General features: G+C 40.1%; 1 protein-coding gene across 16 annotated transcripts in view; it reads right to left on the bottom strand.

The window, feature by feature from the left end:
* Positions 1-20,153, bottom strand: part of Itpr (Inositol 1,4,5,-trisphosphate receptor) — a 590,630-nt gene extending 570,477 nt beyond the window's left edge. For 13 of the 16 annotated variants that reach the window (XM_070084086.1, XM_070084085.1, XM_070084080.1 and 10 more), the window contains exons 1-2: positions 20,028-20,153; positions 18,678-18,964 (exon numbers count right to left, since the gene is read on the bottom strand). In XM_070084086.1, the coding sequence (XP_069940187.1) occupies positions 18,678-18,772 (95 nt within the window). In that variant the 5' untranslated portion in view covers positions 18,773-18,964; positions 20,028-20,153. Of the gene's footprint in view, positions 1-18,677; positions 18,977-20,027 lie in introns of all 16 variants that reach the window. The other 3 variants (XM_070084072.1, XM_070084074.1, XM_070084073.1) reach the window with 3 other exon arrangements.
* Between the last annotated feature and the right edge of the window lie 225 nt (positions 20,154-20,378).

The raw sequence follows: 20,378 nt of genomic DNA on the forward strand, positions 1-20,378 counted from the left end.
ACCCCTCTTGCACGGATTAAAATCGTTAACCGGGGGTCCACTGTATTTGGGAGTGGACGTGTCAGCGGATGGGTCTATGAAAGATGAGGTGAATCATAGAATTGATGAGGGGAAAAGGGTGAGTGGTGCACTTAGGAGTCTGTGGAGACAAAGAACTTTGTCCTTGGAGGCAAAGAGGGGAATGTATGAGAGTATAGTTTTACCAACGCTCTTATATGGGTGTGAAGCATGGGTGATGAATGTTGCAGCAAGGAGAAGCCTGGAGGCAGTGGAGATGTCATGTCTGAGGGCAATGTGTGGTGTGAATATAATGCAGAGAATTCGTAGTTTGGAAGTTAGGAGGAGGTGCGGGATTACTAAAACTGTTGTCCAAAGGGCTGAGGAAGGGTTGTTGAGGTGGTTCGGACATGTAGAGAGAATGGAGCGAAACAGAGTGACTTCAAGAGTGTATCAGTCTGTAGTGGAAGGAAGGCGGGGTAGGGGTCAGCCTAGGAAAGGTTGGAGGGAGGGGGTAAAGGAGGTTTTGTGTGCGAGGGGCTTGGACTTCCAGCAGGCATGCGTGAGCGTGTTTGATAGGAGTGAATGGAGACAAATGGTTTTTAATACTTGACGTGCTGTTGGAGTGTGAGCAAAGTAACATTTATGAAGGGGTTCAGGGAAACTGGCAGGCCGGACTTGAGTCCTGGAGATGGGAAGTACAGTGCCTGCACTCTGAAGAAGGGGTGTTAATGTTGCAGTTTAAAAACTGTAGTGTAAAGCACCCTTCCGGCAAGACAGTGATGGAGTAAATGATGAAAGTTTTTCTTTTTCGGGCCACCCTGCCTTGGTGGGAATCGGCCAGTGTGATAATAAAATAAAAAAAATACATGAGTGAGATCACTTACTACTCTCAGGTGACTTCAATGTAAATCTCCTGCAAGACCAGGACCCACACGTTACTGAATTCACAAACACAATGAGTAACTGCATGTTGCTACCAACAGTAACAAAACCTACAAGAGTTACAGAGACTTGTGTTTCCCTACTTGACCACATCTGGACCAACACCATATCCCCTTTAAAATCAGGCATAATTACAGATAATACCACAGACCACTACCCTACTTTCCTCATAACAACTCTTGGTAAATTACCCCAAGACACTACTAAAGTCACCTTCAGACTTCACAATGAGGCAGCCATTAATAACTTCACAACAGCAGTAACAAACATTGACTGGCACACTGAGCTAGAAATCTATACAGATATTGACGAATGTATTAATCATTTTCTAAAAAAGACCCAATACCTCTATAACAAGCACTGCCCTAAAAAAACTAAACAGATGACAGCTAAGAGACTGAACAGTCCCTGGCTAACACCCAGCATTCTCAGATCCATAAATACAAAGCACCTATATGAAAAACAGTACAGAATGGGTCACATAACCAGAGACCAAACAAAACGTTACTCGTCAATCCTAACCAGCCTGATAAGAAGGGCAAAAAAATTGTATTATGAGAACAGATTATCCAACTTACGAGGTGATATAAAAAAGACCTGGAAAACCCTATCAGAAATTCTAGGAACAAAAAAGATGTCACGAAATAGCAAAATAAAATTAGCAAAATCAGATGAACCCCAACTCCCACCAACAGAAACAGCAAACAGACTCAATGATTTCTTCTCCACTATAGGACAAAACCTTGCCAATAAAATCCCAAGCTCAGATACCCCACCAAATGACTACCTCACTGGCAACTACCCGAACACACTGTTCCTAGCTCCGACTAACCCATACGAAGTCTCCCTTATTATCAACACACTAAAAACCAAGGCAGGAGATTTAAATACCTTACCACCCTTTATATACAAAAAAGTGTCACAAGTGCTATCACCAATCATTGCAACACTCTTTAACCCTTTCAGGGTCCAAGGCCCAAATCTGGAGTCACGCACCAATGTCCAAGAATTTTCAAAAAAAAAATTTGTTATTTTTTCTTATGAAATCGTAGAGAATCTTTTTGTGAAGGTAATAAAACAAAAAGTACGAAATTTGGTGGAAAATTGGCGAAATTATGCTCTTGCGAATTTTGATGTGTCAGCGATATTTACGAATCGGCGATTTTGCCGACTTTGACTCCCATTTTAGGCCAATTACATTATTCCAATCAACCAAATTCTTAGCTATTTCACTAGTATTACTTCTATTCTATCGATTGAGCACAAGAAATCGCCAAGTCAACTGTTTCAACTACAAAATAAAGTGATCGGAAATTGTTAATTTGGCCAATTTAACACAAAGTTCAAAATATTCCAATTTCAAAATAGTGTCCAGAATGAACAATGTAGGCATTCCTGGCACTAAACTAACATTTCCTCTGTTCATTAGTTATGTTTTGAGGCTTTACAAATAAATTCCATTTTGATTTTTTATTCACATAATGAATTTTTATTCACACCAAAAAATAGAAGATTTACTGTTATGCAATACTGTAATAATTGTATAAATATCATCACCATATTTGTGAATGTATATTAGACCCACCAGCTGACGTGTATTAGACGTGTGAGGTCGTTTGTTTACTCTTGAATATCGGCAAAAATTTAACATTTCTGCTACTTTGAGCTCAGTTTCAAGCCATTTCCAGTGCTAAAACCAATCAAAATCATCTCTATTTCTGTAATATGTCTTCCATTCTATCAAATGAGACCAAGAAATCGCAAATACAACTATAAAAAACATACGAAAAAACACTGCAAAATTGCTGTTTTAATCGAAAAATCATGATTTCATTTTTTTCTCTCATTATACACAGTGTGCTGCAGGATCTGTTTTATGTGGTGCACACATACCACATAGATGTATTCTCTCATATCTAGGCCCAAATGTACCACTCACAGTTTATCAGAGTGAGCTGAGCTCATGGCGTAGATCTACGGTTTGGACCCTGAACGTAAAGCCGTAGATCTACGGGACGGACCCTGAAAGGGTTAACAAATCCATTGAATCCTCCACCTTCCCTACAGTTCTCAAAATAACAAGGGTCACCCCAATCCATAAAGGAGGAGACCAAACAGAGTTGAATAACTATAGGCCAATATCCAACTTACACCCTCTCTCAAAAATCTTCGAAAAATTAATTCATAAACAAATCTACTCCTACCTCATCTCCCAAAACATACTCAACCCCTGCCAGTTTGGATTCAGGCCTAATAAAAATACTAATGATGCTATTATACACATGCTAGAACATATATACACTGCAATAGAGAAAAAAGAAGTCCCACTGGGGATCTTCATTGACTTACGTAAAGCTTTTGATACAGTTGACCATGACTTGCTCCACATAAAATTGTCACACTATGGTATAAGAGGGCACTCCCTCAACTACCTCAAGTCATACCTCAACAACAGAAGCCAATATGTGTACGCAAATGGGGCAAACTCTTCTGCACAACCAATTACAGTTGGTGTACCACAGGGAAGTGTCCTTGGCCCTCTTCTCTTTCTCTTATACGTAAATGACTTACCAAATGCTTCGCAATTACTCAAACCCACACTATTTGCAGATGACACTGCATACGTCTTCTCTCACCCGAGCCCAGTCACGCTAGCCAATACTGTAAATACCGAATTACAGAAAATATCTACCTGGATGAGGACTAACAAACTTACACTAAACATTGACAAAACCTACTTCATTCAGTTTGGTAACAGAGCTACAGATGTCCCTCTTAACATAATGATAAACGGATCACCTATCACAAAGCTAACAGAGGGAAAATTCTTAGGAATCCACCTTGATAATAGACTCAAATTTCATACACATATACAACAAAGTTCTAAGAAAATTTCCAAGACTGTAGGCATACTATTGAAGATACGGTACTATGCTCCACAGTCAGCCCTCCTGGCCCTATATCACTCTCTTATTTACCCCTATCTCACCTATGGAATTTGTGCATGGGGCTCAACAACAAGTAACCATCTCAGACCACTAATTACCCAACAAAAGGCTGCAGTCAGAATGATGATAAATTCCCACTACAGGCAGCACACTCCACCAGTATTCAAAACACTAAACCTACTCACCATACAAAACATCCATACTTATTACTGCACCTATTACATACATACATAGAACACTGAACTCTGATATTAAACCTCCCCTCAAACATCTCCTTGCCAACCTCAACAGAACACATGACCATAACACAAGGCACAGATCACTCTTTGATGTTCCTCGTGTCCATTTCACGCTATGCAAAAACTCAATGCACATAAAAGGCCCTAAAATCTGGAATTCATTACCTGTAAATATAAAAGAAACACTACCTGTTTATAAATTCAAGTCTCTTCTCAAAGATCACTTACTAACCCAAAACCAAATAAATACTGAATAACTGAACCTTATAAATTGTATATCTTAAATGTTTCTCACAATTACATCACATAAATGTTAAACCTAAGACCCAATCTAACTTTGTTATTTTTTAAATACACTACCTAACAGAATACTCCATTCGACTGAATGTACAGCAATGCATGCAACCATATGACCTGTCTTTGCAATACTCATTTGTGCTTTATTGTTATCTGTTTACAATAATGTTTTATCACTGATTACATCATTGCTTAGTTAATCTTAAGTTAATTTTAAGCCAGCCCGTAATGCTATGCATACAAGTGGCTTTGGCATGCTGCTCTTACCTGTATTTTTTTGTACCTCTGTATGTATGCTCAAATTACTAAATAAATGAATAAATAAATAAATAAACAAAAACTAATAAGAAAATAGAAGAAAACCCAGGGGGGGTGTATATATATACTTTTGAATTGCTTCCCAGCATACATAAGGGGGATTACCAATAGACCCCTGGCTATCTTCAAGAGGGAGCTGGACAGACACCTAAAGTCAGTACCTGACAAACCAGGCTGTGGTTCGTACGCTGGTTTATGTGTGGCCAGCAGTAACTGACTGGCTGATCAGGCCCTGATCCACCATGAGGCCTGGTCATAGACCAGGCCACAGGAGTGTTCACCCCCAGAACACCTTCCAGGTATCCAGGTATACCAACCAACAAACCTAACTTACCTTTGATATACCTTTGAAGGGTTTCGAGAGTTTCTCTACTCTCTGAGCTCAGCCATGGGCCAGGCTTGTCTGGTGCTTGTCTGGTGCTTGCCTGGTCAACCAGGCTGTTGCTGCTGGAGGCCTGCTGCCCCACATATCCATCACAGCCTGGTTGATCTGGCACCTGGTGAAGATCCTTGTCCAGTTTCCACTTAAGGCTTCTACACTTGTTCCAGCCATGTTTCGGATATCTTCTGGTAAGATATTGAATAGTCTGGGACCCTGGATGTTGATACAGTGTTCCCTTATTGTCCCCACCACACCCCTGCTCCTCACTGGGTTTATTTTACACTTCCTCCCATATCTCTCACTCCAGTATGTTGTTATGGCAGTGTGCAGATTTGAGACCAAGCCCTCAAGTACTCTCCAGGTAATGTAGTGTTCCTTTTGAGTTATTTATTCTTTCCATACCTAAGCAGCTGGAACTTATCACCACTGAATGTCATGTTGTTCTCCACTGCCCACCAGAAAACCCTGCTTATGTCTTCCTGTAATTTTTTCAGTGTCCTCTACCATTGTGACTTGCATGCTTATTTTAGCATCATCTGAAAATGATGATACAAAAGTGATGGGTGTTTTTATCTGTCTGCTATGAGGATGAGAAACAGCAGAGGTGCCACGACAGTGCCTTGGGGCACTGAGCTTTTGACCTCGCTGATGCTGGATCTTGCCCTGTTCACTACTACTTTTTATGTTGTGTGTGTTAGTAACCCAAAAATTCATCTGCCTACCATCCCCGTAATGCCCATGGCCCTCATTTTGTGTGCTATCACTCCACGATCGCATTTGTCAAACGCCTTTGCAAAATCTGTGTAAATCACATCTGCATTTTGGTCATCTTCCAATGCCTCTGTAATTCTGTCATAATGGTTCAGCAGCTGTGACAGGCATGATCGTCCTCCTTTAAAACCATGCTGGTTCGGGTTATACTGGTTGTGCTGGTCCATGAACTTTGTAGTCTACCGTCTCATCACTCTTTACGATGTGAGAAGTTTTTTTTAGCTAGTGCTCTACTACCTCCCTTATGCAAAGGAGCTATGTCTGCACTCTTTAAGGCCTCCGGTATTTCACCTAGATCTAAGCTCTTTCTCCAAAGAATACTAAGGGCTTATGCTAATGGTACTTTGCACTTCTTTATAAATAGAGCATTCCATGAATCTGGTCCAGGTGCTGAGTGAGTGGGAATGTTGTCCATCTTTTTTTTTTAAAATCTATGGGATTTGTACTAATGTCAGTTGGTTGGTCTGCATGGCCTTCTGCTGGAATGAAAAATATTTCTGTATTTTCTACCTTGCTGTCATTTAGTTCTTAGGTAGTTCTTAGCTTGGATTTTGCATAGGAATAAAAATATTTTGGGTTTCTTGCAATATCCTGTATGGCCCCTTTGTTCCCTTTGTACCTCTTCTGTTAGGTATGACATCCTTAGTTTTTGCTCTTATTCAGTTTTTTAAACTTACCAGCAGAACTATTCTCATGTCCTGCCCTGCATCATTATACATGTATACAGTGGTCCCTCAATAATCGTCTATAATCCGTTCCTGGAAGTGGGACTATTATCGAAATAGACGATTTTCGAATCAATTTTCCCCATAAGAAATAATGTAAATGCAATTAATCCGTTCCTGACACCCAGAAGTATTAAAACAAAAATTTTTTTTACATGAAATATAGATGTAGTACATAAACAATAGTGGCACATGATGAATGAAACATTAACAGAATAACACTTACCTTTATTGGCGATTCTTCTTCCCCTTCCATCAACACCTCGGGTACCAATTGCTTTTCTGGGGTTACTTCTCTTCTCTGTTTCTTAATACCACTAGGACCACCTTGAGAGTCACTGGAGTCCTGTCTAGCAAAAAACTGTCCAGAGAGCTCTGTTTCTGGCGTCTCTTTAAAACTTCCCTAAAATGGGCCAAGACTCTGTCACTGTACAAGTTGCCGATATGGCTTGCAACATCCTTCTCAGGGTGATGTTTCTCCATAAATCTTTCCATCCTACCCCACATTTCAAAAATCTCCTTAATTTCTGAAGAAGTCACCTTCTTCCATCTCTCTTCCTCCTCCTCTGCAGCAAGATTCTGAGCTGCAATCTGTAGCTCTTCCTGCTGAAGCTCTTGCAGCTCCTCAGTGGTTAGCTCTTTGTTGTGGTCCTCCACCAACTCTTCCACATCCTCCAAACTCACATCCAACCCCATGGAACTCCCCAGTGCGACAGTAGAGTTCACAACTGACATAGGCTCATCAGGGGCTGCCTCAAACCCTTCAAAATCCCTCTTGTGGACACAATCTGGGCACAATTTTCTCCAAGCAGAGTTCAAAGTCCTGGTAGTCACTCCCTCCCAAGCCTTACCTATAAGGTTTACACAATGGACAATACTGAAGTGTTCTTTCCAAAAATCTCTTAGGGTCAAGTGAGTGTCTGAGGTCACATTAAAGCACCTTTCAAACATTGCTTTGGTGTCAAGCTTTTTAAAGTTTGAAATGACTTGCTGGTCCATGGGCTGGAGGAAAGGAGTGGTATTCAGGGGTAAGAACTTTACTGTGATGAACCCAAACTCCTTCAGAATCAGGTCATCCAAGTTTGGAGGATGAGCAGGTGCATTGTCCATTACTAGGAGGCACTTGAGATCCAATTTCTTTTCCAGGAGGTAATTCTTCACACTAGGGCCAAACACTTCATTGAACCACTCGACGAAAATGTCCCTTGTGACCCATGCCTTACTATTAGATCTCCAAAACACACACAATTTACTCTTCATAACATTGTTTTTCTTGAACACTCGGGGATTTTCAGAATGGTACACTAGTAACGGCTTCACTTTGAAATCCCCACTAGCATTAGCTCAGAACATTAGCGTCAGCCTGTCTTTCATAGGCTTGTGTAATGGCAGTGCCTTTTCTTCCTGAGTAATGTAGGTCCTCTTTGGCATTTTCTTCCAAAAGATGCCTGTTTCGTCACAATTGAACACTTGTTCAGGTTTCAGTCCTTCAGTCTCTATGTACTCCTTGAATTCCTGCACATATTTTTCAGCTGCTTTGTTGTCAGAACTGGCAGCCTCACCATGCCTTACCACACTGTGTATGCCAGTACGCTTCTTAAATCTCTCAAACCAGCCTTTGCTGGCCTTAAATTCACTCGCATCACCACTAGTTGCAGGCAATTTCGTTACCAAATCGTCATGCAATTGCCTAGCCTTTTCACAAATAAGCGACGTCATAAGACTATCTCCTGCTAATTGCTTCTCGTTTATCCACACCAATAATAACTTCTCAACATCTTCGAGTATTGGTGATCTCATTTTTGTCAGCATATTTACCCCCTTTGCAACAACAGCATCCTTGATTTCCTTTTTCTTGGCTATGATGGAAGATATGGTTGTACGGGATTTGTTATACATCCTGGCCAGTTCGCCCACACGTATGCCACTATCATATTGTTCAATGATGTTTTTCTTAAATTCAATCGTATTTCTCACCTTCTTTACCAAAGGCTTAGCACTAGGAGCTTTCTTTGGAGCCATGGTAGCTTATTTAGCACTTGCAAGCACTAAAATCAATGGAATATTATGAAATATTGTGTTGGAGCAAGTGAGGGGGACTGTCGCTCACTGGTAAACAATGACACACTGGCTGGGAAGGGAAGGCCCAGGCGACTCAGAGCGTGAGTACGCGTCCCGAACGAAGGACTATTAGCGAGTTAACGGACAATTTGCGAGCCAATGTTTAGACGAAATAACAGGACTATTTCCGAAATGGACGACTTTCAGGGCGGACGATTATTGAGGGACCACTGTACTTGATATGAAAAAAATTGAGACAACTTACTCATACATGTTCAAGAAATGTCTTAACTGAAACACTCCAGTCACAATGACAAAATGCTATACAGTACTAACCAAAATTGTAGAGAACACAAACTTTGCCAACTATAAATAACTCATCCTGTGACCTGTGAGCCATTGTGACTTGCTTAATCTATCACCTTTGCCAGTCCCATGGCCCAATGTCCCTGTAACTTTGAATATTATGTACCTTCACTACATTATTTATTTGAGGGAATTCATGAATTATGTAAACACTTCTGTTAATAGTTCATTACTACTGTTAACTAGCTTAGCAAACAAAATGTTGAAGCCCCCAGTTGCCGGACCTATTATGTTATTACAATCAAAACTAAGTGCTAAATTCACAAGGGGTCACAGCATTGAGGACCTATTATGTGCCTCTGTAAGCTTATAAAACTGCTGACAAGATGGTGTGGGGGTCCATAATAAAGCTATCAGATTAAACTAACTATTCTTCCATATTTTTCCATAATTTTTGTGTCTTCTTTTTTGCTGTCAACCAAAGGTAGCATGTCCAATGCTCACCTTCTTTTCATAACTTTTTTTTTTTTTTTTTTTTTTTTAGCTCTGGGATTAATTTTGTAACTCATCTTTGAACTTTTACTTTTGGTAAGTAAATTTATTTAGTCACAGGTACACATAAGTACAATATCATACATGGTGTAATTACCATACCACCACTGCACATTAAAATTTTAATCTAATTTATACCTGTATCCTTCCTGAAGCCATTTGAATATTCCACTCTTCCCCTACCACGCCATCTTTTCAATTTTTTTTACCGATAGGCATATTTTATTACATAACATGGTACAAAAGATTTATGAGATACATTGTTGATATAAAGATGGCATATACAGTGCATATACAGTACATGAGGTGTGAAAGATACATGTCTAATGCATATTGTTACGTGTTTGTTACTAACTATAATGCGAAAATCTCATCCAGCTCCTCAGAGCTGGGACACGTGCCCAAAATACAGCAGGTATTACCTCTCTGAACAGCAGCACTGAGTTGCTGGAACAGAAAACTAGCTGCCCTGGGATCCCTAGTTACCCTGTTAAGTCTTTTGTCTAGCTTCTTGAGGAGCTTAGATGCACTCTTTTCCCATGAGCCAAGGATCTCTGAGCCTTTGGGAACTAACATATAATGATGGGCAAGTTCTCTGTATTTTCTCGACCTTTGGTACTCCCTGAAGCTGGCAGCTGCCCCTCCTTCCTCCCTGGTGTATTGGAGATAGGTATCAGCCAAGGTAGATGCACATGTGTGTGTCCCACACCACCTGCTTGCCATCAGTCCAGGTTTGAAAGGTGATACCATCTGGACACTTTTGGCTGCCATCATATCTGCATAGCTGGGGTGGCTCCCTTACTGCTGGGCATCCGACTGTTGTGAGGCTCCTCTTGATAATGTTATTAACCTCTTCAGGTCTTGCAATCTTTCCCTCAGATTTACAACATACAAAAACATGGTACCTGAATCGGTCTGCTGCTTCACTACCACAAATACACCTGTGTTTGGCGAATAGGGGCTGCAAGTCGAAGGGCAACATCAATGTGGATGGTCTGTGGGCCGAGGCGTGTGCCAAGGCTGGAGTTGGGAACAGCCAATAGAAAGTCCCCTGCGTGAGGAGCTCTGACTACAAGGATGCGGGCTCTATCCTTCCCTGACACACACTGAAGCATTATTGAGGCTATATTCTCTACTATTGGGCCATCCCAGTGTGTCATGTGGGTTTTCGATACGTGGATGGGTAAAAATACTCACGTAGGCTGGTAGTACGTATAATATATAACGGGAAGTATGGAAAGCGCCAACAGCCGACCTGTCTCTCTCTCCTGCCTATCGTCGACTAACCCATAGTGCCTACAGGTGAGGGTGTTTGAAATCCTGCTATGGTCAGCAGCAATATGAATACAGTCAATGATTCACACAGACGGTTGGTAGTGAGTCATTTCCTGGTACACTGGTTACTGGCAACTGGTTGCTAGGAACTGGTACTACTACTGAGAGCTCGGCGACACTAACGTATGTCGTCCCGACATACAACTAATACAAACTAGAGACGGCAGGTGTGCTGCTTGGGCTGATTCTATACAATGTCAAAGTACACAACAATTGAACATTATAACATACATAAGTAGAATATTGGAATGGAAGCTTACGTAATTGAAACTGTAATAAAACTGTAATGCAATACAAGGTATAATATAGCACAACTCATCAAATACAATAGAAGTGATAAAAAAAAATTTGATCGATCGATCTGTATTCATGTGATCTATGGATTCTGAGGAAGGAATATCTACAAAGAAAGAAGTGTTTAACAGAAAGGCAGATTCGGTGCACTCAAATCTAGACTGTTAACTCTCAGAATTCGGAGAGAACGTGAACACAAAAAAAAAATTCTTGAATACTGATAAGTTGATACTGTAATTATTCATCTATACAGGTTATTTACATTTAACCCCAACTCTGCTAGGGTGAGATTGATATATGCAGAATGGGTGTCATCTCTGGGAGGATCAAACTCTGTTGCACTGGCTAACTCATGCTGTATTTGAGGCAAATCTGAATTGGTAGTTACAAATGATACTTGAGGATTTCTCAATACTTGTCGTGTACGTAGGGAATAACGACATTCAGGTTGATCGTCTGACTGAGTATCAGAGGTAGAGAGTACAGGATCAGGAGGATTGTCAGAGTCTGTCACATTAGTCTGGGTTGGAGCATCATTATCATCACATATTAATTTCATATGATCTAAATGCGATTCTTTATACTGACCAGTACTAATTTCTCTAACCTTATACTTATTACCAGTGATATGTTCAACTACTCGATAAGGACCAACAAACTTTTGATCAAGCTTAGGCATTGCAGACGTTTTGTTAAAGTTAGTCAGCATAACTCTCGAACCTACTTTGATTTTGGATGGCTTTGCTCGAGTGTTTGCGACTCTTGTAAATTCTGCTGTTGATTTATAAGTGTTTCACGGATTCTTCTAAAGACACTTTGAGCTAAGCTGGTACGAGTTGCTATGAAATCATCAGGGTTGTAATTTGGCTTCGGATTAGAATATAGCAACTCATAAGGCAAACGTTTATCTACACCATACAATGCATTATGTAGAGTGTCACCTATAGAAACATTGTAAGCAGAATTTATAGCACACTGCACATCAGGTATAACTTCATCCCAAGTGTCACTGTTGGGATTGATAGTGGCTCTCAAGACATCAAGTACTTTCTTATTGGTTCGTTCCGCTAACCCATTGTTGGCAGGATGATGAGGAACAATGGTGGATTTAGAGATCTTGTACAAGGTGCACAAATTTTCAAGAATCTCATTACAGAATTCACCTCCATTATCTGTTACTAGGGACTTGGGGGTGGTATGCCTGCAGATAATGCATTCTTTAAACGCTTTAGCTACTGTCTCGGCAGTCTTATCTGCAATAGGAACTAACTCACAATATCTGGTGAAATAGTCTACCATAACACATAGATGTTTGTTGCCCTGGAGGGAACATTGGAAATTAGTTAACAAATCTAGCGCAACTCTTTCCCATGGTTCGCTAGTGGTTGGATATACTTGGATTGGATTAGGACCATTAGCATTACCTTTATGTTGCATGCAGACACTACATTTCTTAACATACTCTGAAATATCAGTTGCCATACGAGGCCAAAAGTATTTCAATCTGGCTTGTTTTACTGAACGATCCATACCAGGGTGTGCAACACCTGGTACATCGTGAACTAGCTGTAAGGCTACATTTACTAGTGACTGTAGAATTACTAACTGGTAAACTCTTCTGCTAGGAGTACCCAACTCGGCTGTTCAATACAGTAATTCTTGGTTCATAACAAAGTCACTGATGGGTGCTGGTGGCTTCACAGTCAGAATAAGATCTTCCTGGAGCAGGAATCGAATCACACCAGACCACATGGGATCTGTTCGTTGAGCATTCTTTACATCCTCAGCACTAAATGGAGGGTCTGCAGTTACTATACTAACCTGTCGCGATAAGGCATCTGCGACTACATTTGACTTGCCAGGTAAGTGTTCAAAGGTGGGATTGAACTCTTGGATAGTCAAGGTCCATCTGGCTAACCTTCCAGTAGGTTGTTTGTTCTGGAATAAACGTATCAGTGGAGCGTGGTCTGTCAAGACATGAACAGAGTACTGATAAATAATGTCTCGGAAGTGCTTTAAAGACCATACTACGCTAAAGCTTCTTGCTCAGTTACTGTATAATTATGTTCAGCCTTCATAAGGACTCGGCTAGCAAATGCAACTGCGTTGTACTTGCCATCAGTCTTCTGAGCTAGTACAGCACCTATGCCAATAGAACTAACTAGCATCAGTTGTCAGATAGAAGGGCTTAGAAAAATCTGGAAATTTCAAAATTGGAGCAGATGTTAGTTTTTCTTTTAGAGTTTGGAATGCTCTTTCTTGACGGAAGGTCCAAACAAAAGGAGCATCTTTCTTAAGCAACTCAGTTAGAGGAGCAGCTATGGAAGAAAAATTGGCAATGAAAGATCTATAAAAACCTGCTAAGCCCACAAAGGATCTTACGGCATCAGCAGTCTTGGGTGTTGGAAAATTTAGTACTGCAGTTACTTTACTTTGGTCAGTCGTAACCCGTCTAGGAGTGACTACGTGACCAAGAAACTTAATTTCTGATCTGAAAAATTGACATTTAGACAGTTTGATCTTTAAATTGGCTTCTTCAAGCTTACCAAGTACTACATCAAGTCTTTTCAAGTGTGTATCCACGTCTTTAGACATGACGATTACGTCATCTAAGTACACCATAAGTGCATTACCTATGAGACCTCTAAAGATATTAGTCATGAGCCTTGAGAACGTAATAGGGGAGGATCGTAATCCAAACGCCATACAGAGGAAGTGATAATGACCTGTAGGAGTGGAGAATGCAGTTAGCTCTTGGCTGTCCTCGTGAAGAGGGACTTGAAATGTGAATGTTAACCCTTTGAGGGTTTCGGACGTACTAGTACGGCTTACGACGCAGGGTTTTTGACGTACTAATACGCCTAAATTCTAGCGCCCTCAAATCTAGTGGGAGAAAGCTGGTAGGCCTCCATATGAAAGAATGGGTCTATGTGGTCAGTGTGCACAGTATAAAAAAAATCCTGCAGCACACAGTGCACAATGAGAAAAAAAAAACTTTGACCATTTTTTTGGAATAAAACAGTGACTTTGCACTGTATTTTCGTATGGTATTTATTGTTGTATTCTAGTTTTCTTGGTCTCATTTTATAGAATGGACGGCATATCATAGAAATCGAGATGATTTTGACTGGTTTTACAATGAAAAGTACCTTGAAATTGAGCTCAAAGTAGCAGAAATGTTCGATTTTTACCAAAGTTCAAAAGTAAACAAATCATGCCAAGCGTCCAATACACGTCAACTGGTGAGACTAATATTCTTTTGCAAGTGCGCCAATATGATTCATACCATTTTTTACACTAATGCAGTAGTCTGCATAACAGTAAATCTTCTATTTTTTGTGAGAAGAAAAATTCAAAGTGGAAAGCAAAAGATTGTAGGTGGGGCCTTGAGACCTGACTAATGAACAGAGGAAATGTCATTTTAGTGCCAGGAATGTATTTCTTGTTTGTTCTGGACCCTATTCGGAAACTGGCATCTTTTGAAATTTGTGTGAAATTGGCAAAATTGCTAAATTCTGACCACTGTACTGGATAGTTGAAATTGGTAAATGGGTGGTTTCTTGCACTCATTCAATAGAAAAAATGGAGTTCTAGCGAAATATTTATGTTTTTTGTCGACTAGTACAGTGGAACTGGCCGAAAATGGGGCTCAAAGTGGGCAAAATCGCCGATCCGTAAACATCGCCCAGACCGCTAAATTCGCGAGAGCATAATTCCGTAAGTTTTCCATCAAATTTCATATTTTTGGCCTGTCGACCCTCAAAGGGTTAAAAAAAAAAAAAAAAGGAAAAACTACAGTACTCTACTGTATACATAATACAATAATAAACACTGAAAATAAAGGCGCCAATACTACAGTATAGCAATTTGACTTACTTCTACGAGTAGACAGACGAGATCATTTTGCTGTGACAATAAGAGAATTTTGTACAAGTGGATTATGTCATTTACTTCCATAATTTGTTCATTATTTGCCCTCACAATGGATAATTCTGTACCCAGCTGACTTTGTCCACTGTTTCCAAAATTAATTTACCCAGTGGATTTTGTCTGTTCTTTCCAAAATCCGTTAATTGGATGTTCATAAAAGTGAAGCTTTACATTATTGGGGAAAGCTTTATCAAACTATAAAACTGTGTGAGAAGGAAGGACAGCTCAAAAATGAGTGCACATTTAGTTCTTAATTACTGAATGATTAGAATGTGCAGTGAACTTAAAAAGAACTGCATGGTAAAACAAACCAGCAGCATATGACAAAATATATAAGAACTTCACTGCAACAATGAACTAACAAAGCTCAATCAACAAGATCCCCACCCTTCAACATCACATCACCAACCCCCAACAATCAACTTCAGCCCAGTAGGGCCACAGCTACCCTCTCCACTTGCTTTAGGATGTTAATATCTTTATTTCTACAAGTACATGTACAAGGTATACAGGCCTAGCTGACATCATTGACTTACTATATAGAAAGCCACTTGTTTATGCAGAGCATTTCAGGCAAATTAGGTCAGTTTTGTCCCAGGATGCAACCCACACCAGTTGCCTAACACTCAGGTACCCATCTCACTGATGGGGAACAGACAACCAATGTAAAGAAACACACCCAATGTTTCTACCCTCACTGGGAATCAAACCCAGACCCTTGCCATGTGAAGTGAGAGCTTTAGCCACCAGGCCACGGGGCACCATGGCCTGGTGGTGCCGTTTTTTTTAGCTACATGTACTCTTCCTTTTAACTGCCTGAACCTCACTAGAGTTCAGGTATATGACAGAGCATGCTCATCAACAAATTAGGTAGAGAAAGTAGTATTATATTTTGCAGTACTGCTATGGGAGGTCAGAGAAACATCACCCTATTTTTCCAATGTGCTTTTCACTCCATAAATCACAGAAATGATGGGTAGCACAGTTTTCAGGAACTGTATATTCCCTCCATTTATTCCTGTTTTCCATTTATACACTTCAATCATATCTCCCCAGTTCAATGCCTTTCCAAAGAGTGCAAGTTCAATGCTTTCAACCTGTTTTCATAGGAAAAGTTTCTAATACACGAAATCAACGTCGTCGTCATCCTCTGTATACGTACGTTCAAGTGCATGTATGTCCATACAGTAATATGGAGACCAGGACTGAGCAACATAATCTAAATGAGGTCTAACCAAAGATACATAAAGATGAAGTACTATAACATCAGGGCTTCTATTATAAAAGTGGGCCCCACTTTACAGTGCTTCACGTTACGGTGTTTCGCTGATGCAGTAGTTTTCAATTACTATACCTATTCTTCATTTAATCAGACTTCCTACAATAAATATATTCACTATTCACTATAAGCTAAGGATGAAAATATTTTAAGGTAAGCAATGTGTGTATTGTATGTACATGCAGTTTTTAGGCCTAGCTCTATTGCTCACTTACATGATAGTGTAAACCATGTTATTAGGCTGTTATATGAATTTAAAAGGGAAAAAGTATATGTTTCACTTTACAGCAATTTTCGCTTTACAACAGTAATAATAATATCTTTATTTACTACAAGTACATGTACATGGTATATAGGCCTAGCTGACATCAATTAATAATATTAATATTAATATCTTTATTTACTACAAGTACATGTACATGGTATACAGACCTAGCTGACACCAACAACATACTACTACAGTGGTCCCTCAATAATCGTCCGGCCCGAAAGTCGTCCATTTCGGAAATACAGGTAGCCCCGTTATTTCGTCTAAACATTGGCTCGCAAATGGTCCGTTAACTCGCTAATCGTCTTTCGTCCTGGACGCGTACTCATGGCTCTGAACTATTCCCAGCCAGTGTGCCATTGTTTACCAGTAAGCGACTGTCCCCTCACATGTTCATACGAAATATTTCATAATATTCCATTCATTTTAGTGCTTGCAAGTGCTAAATAAGCTACCATGGCTCCAAAGAAAGCTCCTAGTGCCAAACCTTTGGTAAAGGTGAGAAATACGATTGAATTTAAGAAAAACATCATTGAACAATATGAAAGGAGCAAGAGTTTCAGCAGGAAGAGCAACAGATCGCAGCTCAGAATCTTGCTGCAGAGGAGGAGGAAGAGAGATGGAAGAAGGTGCCTTCTTCAGAAATTAAGGAGATTTTTGAAATGTGGGGTAGGATGGAAAGATTTATGGAGAAACATCACCCTGAGAAGGATGTTGCAAGCCATATTGGCAACTTGTACAGTGACAGAGTCTTGGCCCATTTTAGGGAAGTTTTAAAGAGATGCCAGAAACAGAGCTCTCTGGACAGTTTTTTTGCAAGACAGGACTCCAGTGACTCTCAAGCTGGTCCTAGCAGCATTAAGAAACAGAGAAGAGAAGTAACCCCAGAAAAGCACTTGGTACTTGAGGTGTTGATGGAAGGGGATTCCCCTTCCAAACAGTAATTCAATGTCTCTCCTCCTCCAGTCTTCCATACACTAAGAAGAATCGCCAATAAAGGTAAGTGTTATGCTGTTAATGTTTCATTCATCATGTGCCATTGTATTGTTTATGTACTACATCTTATTTCATGTAAAATTTTTTTGTTTTAATACTTCTGGGTGTCAGGAACGGATTAATTGTATTCACATTATTTCTTATGAGGAAAATTGAATCGAAAATCGCCTATTTCGATAATAGTCCCACTTCCAGGAATGGATTATAGACGATAATTGAGGGACCACTGTATATAGAAAGCCGCTTGCTGTACTGAGCATTTCGGGCAAATTGGGTCAGTTTTGTCCCAGGATGCGACCTACACAGGATGCGACCTGGTCACAGACCGGGCCGCGGGGGCGTTGACCCCCGAAACTCTCTCCAGGTAAACTCTCTCTCCAGGTAAACACCAGTCGACTAACACCCAGGTACCCATTTCATACTGATGGGTGAACATGGGCAGCAGGTGTCATATGGAAACATGTCCCTAATGTTTACCAGCCGTACCAGGGGAGATTCGAACTCCAGACCTCAGTGTGTGAGCTGAGTTGGCTAGCTCAGAACCTAACTTGCTGTATCAGCGAGGCCCTCTTGCACTTCTTGATATGAAGCCAACAATTCTATTAGCTTTATTGTGAACACTCAGTGCTCTGTTGTCTTGGTTTTAAATTCTTGCTAACTCTTAATTATTTTTTTTTCAATCACTTTGACAAACATCTACACTATTGCTTTGAATTGCATCTGCCACTTCTCTGGCCACAACATCAACCTACCCAATTTTACTTACATGTACCTGTACAAAAATAAACTTGCTTAACCCCCATTCTGCACAAGGTTTTCAAGGAGAAAAAAAATTACTAAAATTTGATTCCAGAACATTTTTAAAGCAATACAGTATGCTAGTTACAAAACAGATTTTCATAGCAGAAGACATATGGTGCATGCATCATGTATATTGAATTGTAGTTTTTCTGTACAATTACTGACTAGCTATTTTCATTATTAAAAATAATCATAAATAATATTAAAATCGTGTGCTGTATCATAAAACTTACCCAAGGGTGCTGATGAATCCTGATACACTACCTTCTGCATAAAGGGATACAATATCACCCATATGCAAGAAGGAGGCAGAGCCTTCAGGACCCATGGTGACTGCCTAATCGACAGGTTACACAAGTCTCTTTCTTTCTCTGGGTCACACCAGGGGCATAGCTAAGTTCACACTTGATGGTGGCCCCTCATATATGATGTCAGGACATCATCAATACCATAATAACCATCACTTGCCACTTAAATCATGTTGCACACTGACAGCTTGTCACTGCCACACCAGTTGACTCTAAAAGTAATGCTTGAAGAGTAAACCCTCAATTTAATAAACTAATCAAGAGAAGAGTGGGTGGGGAAAAGCCAATAATAGTGATAGGGTACAGATGACATTATCTGACCATGATCATACAATACTGTAATTAACTTTGTTTCTGAATCAAATGACCCAGTGGCATTTGTCTCAGAGTTCCAAAGTCTGTTAAATTGAAGTCCATTAAATTGAGGGTCTATTGTACTATAGTAATATGCTTCAGCATGATAAATACTGTAGCTACACAGTACAGGGCATTTTAAACTTTACAGCTGTATAGCCCTTGTGGCTTAGCGCTCTTTTGATAATAATAATAATAATTTAAACTTTACAATTCCAATGGGAATTGCTGTGAAAACGGTAATTAAGAGCTCCAGGAACTAAAAGAATTCATCCTCGTGCCTAGAGTGCAAACTAGTAACCTGACTAGTAAGTTTATTCAGGTATACACAAATAGTTACATAGAATTATCATACATTGCAACATGTGTAGAGAACCTAGGATAACCCAAAAAAGTCAGACAGAGTGACTTATTTCCATTGGGGTCCTTTTACCTTATTATTATATAAAGGTTATAGTATTTCTTATTATTCTATAATGAAGATAACATCTTATTATCATACTAAAAAGACTATCTACTATTACTAGTGCAATGTCATCATTAATAGCTTGTGAGGCAGCAAGCAGCCACTACACTTCCTCTGCCATCCATCACACTGAAAGAGCTCATCCCTCCACCACTTGTCTTATCAAGAGATTCAAGTGGCTTAAACTTCAATATTAAAAATCACAATTTTGCTTATTCACAGACCTAACTAGAATAGACATTGCTTATTTTCCCCGAATGTCTAGTAAACAGGAGCTTTAGCTTTCCCCCTGGTGTTGGTGGCAGTGACAGATTGATAAGTTAATGCAAAAGGTAAATCCCCCGTATGAAAATCCTGTTTCCACAGATGTGCATCACTACGGTCACCTCAGCAAGCACTTATTGCTAGCGGCTGCTGAGCCTGTGAACTGCTAACTCGCAGAGTTGCACACTAACCACCAATGCTAGATGGACTTAAGCCACGAGAATTTTCCACAAACGCATTTGAGAAGGTTTGAGGGAGGCAGACCAAGAGTATACCACCACACACACTGGTCTGAGCAGCACTACCTTCACCGCCTCACCTCAGCCCCGCCTCTACATGCAGCTCTGTTTTTTTATTACACTTCGTTTTCTGTTTTAGCTGATCTCAGCCTCTTCAAGGGAGATGTTTTGATGTCGATGGAAAGTTCTTGATCTAAGGAATTAGAGGTACCCTTCCCTTCCTAGGATCGAACCTGATTACTTCCCATTCCAAGACGCTGTTTGACCCTGACACGTTTAGTTCCTCCCCATCAATGTAATAAC

This window comes from Cherax quadricarinatus, chromosome 11, assembly GCF_038502225.1.
Source record: "Cherax quadricarinatus isolate ZL_2023a chromosome 11, ASM3850222v1, whole genome shotgun sequence".
Taxonomy (NCBI): domain Eukaryota; kingdom Metazoa; phylum Arthropoda; class Malacostraca; order Decapoda; family Parastacidae; genus Cherax; species Cherax quadricarinatus.